General features: G+C 47.0%; 1 protein-coding gene across 1 annotated transcript; it reads right to left on the reverse strand.

The window, feature by feature from the left end:
• Positions 1 to 1,322: 1,322 nt before the first annotated feature.
• LOC144707158 (pathogenesis-related protein 1B-like) lies at positions 1,323 to 5,407 on the reverse strand. Its single transcript, XM_078580274.1, has 2 exons — positions 5,347 to 5,407; positions 1,323 to 1,741 (listed from the first exon to the last, which is right to left on the reverse strand). The coding sequence occupies exons 1-2, from the start codon at positions 5,405 to 5,407 to the stop codon at positions 1,323 to 1,325; spliced, it is 480 nt and encodes a 159-aa protein (XP_078436400.1).
• Between the last annotated feature and the right edge of the window lie 1,027 nt (positions 5,408 to 6,434).

Consider the following 6,434-nt stretch of genomic DNA (forward strand, 5'->3'; position numbering starts at 1 on the left):
AACCACTTCGTTTTTAGTGTGTTATTCCACGAAAATATCGACTATAATCACAAAAATATGGATAATTCGATCATTGCTACGGTTTTGTTCACTCTGTTTGGGCGACGAAACGATGGGTAAAGTTTGCTTTTCCCGTTCGTTGAAATGTATGATAGAAAAGTCAGAATTTTCATCCACGAGTTTTAGTTCATTTTTCATTCTTTGATGTCTCTTTCTCTCTCTACTTGGGTGGTCTTAATATGGGCTAAGGATCTCGTTTGACTCTTCAGGAGCTAACAACCAAGAGAGAGAAAGATTGCGACAGCGAGAGAAAGTAAACAGAGAGAAAGAGAGAGAGAGAGACAGAGAGAGACAGGAAGAGAGCGAGAGATAGACTGACACAAACAAAAAGTAAGCGAGACCGAGAGAGAATAAGAGAGACTGAGCGAGAAAAAAAGAGAGAGAAAGAGGAACAGAGCAAGAAAAATATTCACCAAGAGAGAGAGGGCGAGAGGAAGATTGACATAGAGGAGAGAGAGAGTAAGCAAGAGAGAGAGAAAAAGAGAGACAGAGAACGAGAGAAAGATTGACTGAGAAAGAGAAAAGAGAAAGAGAGAGAGCGAGAGAGAGAGAGACAGAGAGACGGGGGGAGAGAGAGACAGAGAGAGAGAGAAAGAGAGAAAGAAAGAAAACGAGATACAGCAAGAGAGAGAGAGAGAGAGAGAGAGAGAGAGAGAGAGAGAGAGAGAGAGAGAGAGAGAGAGAGAGAGATATGGGTTAGTGTGCGGTGTTTGTGTATCTCTCTGTCTGTTTATATTGGTTGTGTGCGGGTGAGGATATGCGTGTTTTCTCTCTTGTTTCTCTTTAAACACCTGGGACGCAGGGCAGAATCTTGATGGGTTTGATAATGTATCTCTTCTGTTTTCCCGATAAAAGTACTTATCCAGGATAGACGTAATAAAAAAATGCAAACAGTGTAAGCATGTACAAATAGACGTTAGGTATAGAACGGTAACATTAAAATTCTAGATGGATCGTTTCTCAACTTCAGTGCACCCTTTATCCCACTTAGGCGTAGAGATTTTGATTCCGTAGTCCCCTACTCCAGTTCTCTTTCACGTACTAAGAGACGCCAGAATTTGTAGCTGTATCGCGCGGACGAATCGTGGGTTTCGACCACAAGAGTCAAGCATTAACCAGGGGTGTCACTCGATCGAGAGAAAGACTGGATTATTTATTTGGTCCGGATGCAAAGTAGGGGCATCCATTTTGAGTATACACCATAGAGACGCGTCGAAACCGGACTCTGATGACCTCCGGGGCGAAAACCCTGGGGGGAAAGATTAAAATGGCCTCTGGCCTACCCAATTTCCTTGTGGGTCGTAATTGCAGACGACTATGTACGCCCCCGAGCTGCACTGGGAGCGGCCACAACCGACCCTCTGGGTGTCTCCCCACACCACCTGAGTGTAATGGCCGCACACCTGCCCGGATATGCACTGGTTGCTGCTGGGGTCGTAGTAATGGCTCTCTCCCACCCACGTCCCTACCACTTCCGCCGCGTCCCCGTATCCCATGTAGAGATTCTCGCCGTAGGGACCCTGGGAGTGCTGAAGAGTGCACGCACCGGCCAACTGGTTGGCATAGTTCTGCGCGTCCGCCTGAATATCTGTGTCCCAGCTCAGGGGAGCAACGCCTACCATAGCGCGGGCGTAGTTGTGCAACCCAAGATAGTCGGCTACGGTGTTTTGGGCATAGGTCGGATGCAGCAGAGCCAAGCCCAAGGCCACCATGGCGAGTGTCGCGCATGCAAGATTTCCGATGCCATCTTCTCCTCTCGTTGGACTCGGAGTTCTTCGCTCTATGCATGCAAGCATCCGGACTACGGCATTTATAGACATCTTTGTACCCTCAGCCAGCAAGCCGATACTTGGAGCCTATAAACAAATAACTCGGCGTGAAACATCGAGTAGGCTTCCTATCCCCCATCCTCATACTTAGTGCACAAACAAAGCGCGTTGAACGGCGCGATTATCCCGGCTATACAGATGTTAACTCGCCCGCGCCGAGCGTGAGCCGCCAGTAATTAAGATTAGACTCGCCCTAGTCGGTTGCTTTTGACTTGGCTTCCTCTCTTGTTTTCTCGGGGACGTGGATGGAGCTGACCTCGCACTCTGCACTGAACATGGTATTGTTCCGCCGGTGTGGCTCGAAGCGTAGGAGCTCCTTCCCGAGTTTCCAACGTGGTTTTGCATTGAATTTTCAGGTGACGGCCCAAGACCGAATCAACTCGCAGTTTATAATATTTCCCGTCGAGTTAGTCTGTTAGTGGTTTGTAATATTCATCGGCTCTGCAGACGTGTGAACCAGGGAAGACCTGACGCCGCTCGATCTTTATCAAATATAACACTCGCCCGCAGAAGATAACTCTTACTGTCGTACGAGGTCTCATGCAGTGAAATCACCTTCGGAGAAAAAACATCATTTTTAAGGAAGAATTAACCGTTCTTCTGTGCGTGATCAGGCCTGCCCCGCACAGGCCATCCCGACTGGGGCGACCAACGTGGAGACGGGAGCCGCCGAACCACGAGGCGCGTACTCTAGCATTTTTTTTATCTCCTCAGGCAACCCGAACTCGGTTTTTTTCTTTTTTCCTTGTATTTTCGGCTTCGCGGGTACGACATCGACATGACCAAGTGCATCTACTGCGGATTCTGCCGAAAGGCTTTAGAAATGAAGGGCTTGTATCTCGGTAGAAAACCGCGAACGAAGGGCCTGTATCTCGGTAGAAAAGCGCTTGGTTTGTACTTCGATATTGTCACTCAGCCTTTGGATTGCTTGTAAGCGAGAGGATGATGGACCGAGAGTAGAAAGAGAGAAAGAAAAACCGCCTCGTCTCATTAATCAGGGGAGTGCGCGCGATTTAGCGAGAGAGGGGAGCGCGGAAGAGAAATGGCGAGCGATAGAGAAAGAGGGGAAATGCCAAACTGAGAGAGAGAGAGAGAGATAGAGATAGAGGGAGAGAGAGAGAGAGATAGAGCTAGAGAGAGAGAGAGAGAGAGAGAGAGAGAGAGATGGCAGAATCCCTATTTTTGGCCGGATCTTCTTCTACTGTGTTCCCGCTCTTTCTTTCTCTCCTTCTCTCTCACTGCTCTCTCTCGGGCCTCTCTTTCTCTTACTCATAGTCTTTCCTCTGGGTTTCACCGCGAGGGAGAGAGATTCTGCCAAGAGGTTGTTTGCGCTCGCCTCGTCTCATTAATCAGGGGAGTGCGCGCATTTAGAGAGAGAGGAGAGCGCGGAAGAGAAATGGCGAGCGAGAGAGAAAAAGCGAAAAAGACAAACAGAGAGAGAGAGAGAGAGAGAGAGAGAGAGAGAGATAGTGGGAGAAAGATAGAAATACGACATTAGTGAAGGAGAGAAAGATAGCGTTACCGAGAGAGAGAGAGCCCGAGTGAAACAACAGTAGAAAGACAGAGAGAACGTAATGCAGAAAGCGAATAATGAAGAGACGAGATTAAGCGAGGGAATGCGAAGGTGAGAAAGAATAACGGAGCAAAAAGGAGAAAGACAGACCATGAGAGAGAAAAAAGAAAAGGATTGAGCGAGAGAGAGGGAGAAACACAGACCGAGAGAGAGAGAGAAATACTGAGCGAGAGAGGGAGAAAAAGAGAGAAATAATGAGCGAGAGATAGCGAGAAAAAGACAGAAATATTGAGAGCGTGGACGACTCATTTGATTTTTCCTCAACCGTTGACGACTCTTTATCTTTGTCTTCATTTTTTAGTTTATTTCTCTCTGCGCGAATCCCTATTTTTGGCCGGATCTTCTTCTACTGTACTGAAGTTTTCTCCTAGTGAGGTCTCGGACGATTAGATGTCGTCATAGACTGGCACTTGATTTTGTGGAACGTATCCATCCTAATCTCACCCGTGGGCGTGAAGTATAACACGTTTGAATGTACTTATGTTAACTCTAAGACACAACAGAGATTTCAATAATCTCCTTGCGTCCTCTCTCTCTCCCTTACTCTTTTTGTCTCTCTTTCTCTCGGTATCTCTTTCTCTATCTTTATGATGCTCTCTTTCTCTCTCATTCACCTGCTCTCTTTCGATCTCTGTTGCTCTATCTCTCTCTCTTTCTTTCCTCTTTTGTCTTTCTCGGTCTCTCTTTCTCCTCTCTGGCGGTCAATCTATTTATCGCTTTCTCTCTTTGTATCTCTCGGCTGCTAACTCTCTCTCTCTCTCTCTCTGGGCATATCTTATTTCTCTCTGTCTAGGTCTATCTTTCTCGCTGGCTCTCTTTCTATATCTTTCTGAAGCTCTCTTTCTCTCCCCTTTCTCTTGCTCTCCTTCTATCTTTCTATATCTTTCTGATGCTTTCCTTCTCTCTCCTCTTTCTCTGCCCGCCGCAGGTGTCAAGTCGAGCGTCTCAGGTGCGCGAGTGGTGTTCAAGGTTGGCAGGGTCTTTGGACTGAAGGGACCTCCATTACTAGTGGAGGGTAGCTCACGCCCGGCCGGGCCACTGCCAGCGCACGTAGGAAATGGGATGTGAATCCCATCAAAAACTCCATGATTTGAGGCGAGAGTATCTACCGATAGACGTCTAGGATTCCGGGTTGTCCCTGTTGAAGATCTTGCACGATACAAAAGAACCATCTTCGCGAAAGAGAGGCACCTCGTCCATGCACATTTTCTTGAGTAAGAAACATCAACATTTTTGAATCAGTCACCAACTTGACCAAGAGAGAGAATAAGCGAGAGGATGATTCACCCAGAGGAGAAAAGTGAAAGAAAACCGCGAGAGAAACAGAGAGCGAGAGAAAAAGTTGACCGCGTGAGAGAAAAGCGAGAGGGAGACTGCTGGAGTGGAGAATAAGAGAGAGAACCCGGGAGAGGGACAGAGAATGAGAGAAAACTTCGAGATTCATCATGAACTCCCTCTCTTTCTCTCTCCTTCTGTCTCACTCTGCCTTCTTCGGCTCTCTTTCTCTCCTTCTGTCTCACTCGCCCTCTCTTTGGCTCTGTTTCTCTGTTTCTCGTGCTCTTTCCCTATGGGTCTCTCCTTCTCTCGCGTCGAATTTTCTCTCGCTCTCTGTCTCTCTTTTTCTCCTCTGGTAATCTTCCTCGGATTTACTGAGGGGAAAAAGAGCGAGAGAAACCGGGAGAGAACCAGAGAGTGAGAGAAATGGTTGACAGCGAGAGGAAGATTGACCAAGAGGAGAAAAATGGAAAGAGAAACCGAAAGAGACAGAGAGTCAAAGAAATTGCCATGAGTGAGAGAAGGAGCCCATGAGAGAGGAAGAGAGAGAAAGAGAGGCCCAGAGGGACAGAGCATGAGAAAGAGAGAAACAGAGCCCCAGAGAGAGCGAGTGAGACAGGAGGAGAAAAGAGAGAGAGAGAGTACACAAGATGAATGTCGAACTCAACATCGTCGCCGACACCCGTGGAGACGATAGGGGGGGAGTATATTTCCTCGTGTCTCTGAGTTTACATAAATAATTCTAAACGCTTTATGTTTGTGGTCTACACAGCAGAGACGGATGGATTGGCAAGTTCTATCAAAAAATCAACGCCAGTGTTCAACGAACTCAAATCATCGAATACTTGCATAAGAGAAAACTGTTCTGCTGTACAAGAAGATCCGGCCATGGATTGCACGCCAAAGCCTTGACGAAAATTCAAGATAGAAAAGAACAGGATTAAGATCCTTACCGTGTCTGCCGAAGGCGTAGGATCGCTGCTTCCGCGCGTATCCATGGAGAGCTGCAGACTAAGAGAACGCTGGGAAGAACTGGTGAATCGCGGGAGAGACTCAAAGAAGAGGGGAGAAAAGAGTGAAAGAGAGGGAGATTATACCGCTACCATAAGAGAGAGCAAACGAGGGACCGAGTCATTCGGGATCCGACGACAGGGTGGAATATCTTTGCCGTTATTTTCGCGGGCAGCATGAAGTCTCATTCATGGTCGTGAATTACATTATTTCTCTTCCGATAGAAGACCAGAAACTGTTAGCACGACCAAAGGCAGGAGTGGCTGAACGAGAGAGAAAACCGATTACACCTTGACGTTCGACCTCTCAAAGCAGAGTGCTTGCCGCCCCAGAACTCGCGCATAAAGATTTTATTCGTTTCAAAACTTAGGTCTTATGAATTTTTTTGTTGAATTCTAATTCCTTGTTCTCTCATTTAAAAAGATGTATTCTCTGAATTTATTTTCTTTCCAAGTTCTATATTCTCACATTTCAAAAACTACACATGGTTTGAATATCGAGCATCAGAGCCAGGGAAAGAAATAGAGAGAGAAAGAGAGCAAGAGACGAGAGAGAGAAAGAGAGCAAGAGAGCGAGAGAGAGAAAGAGGGGGAAACAGAGCAAGAGAGCGAAAGAGAGAGAAATAGAGAACGAGAGAGAAAGAGAGAAGGAGATTGAAAGATTGATCGAGAGAGAGGGAGAGAGAG

Source organism: Wolffia australiana, chromosome 8 (assembly GCF_029677425.1).
Source record: "Wolffia australiana isolate 7733 chromosome 8, ASM2967742v1".
Taxonomy (NCBI): domain Eukaryota; kingdom Viridiplantae; phylum Streptophyta; class Magnoliopsida; order Alismatales; family Araceae; genus Wolffia; species Wolffia australiana.

Coding starts and splice junctions, on each gene's coding strand:
- LOC144707158 (XM_078580274.1), bottom strand. CDS start 5,407: ATGTTGAGTTCGACATTCATCTTGTGTACTCTCTCTCTCTCTTTTCTC. Junction 1,742..5,346: donor TTTTCTCCTCCTGTCTCACT/CGCTCTCTCTGG, acceptor CTCTGCTGCATC/CGACCTATGCCCAAAACACC.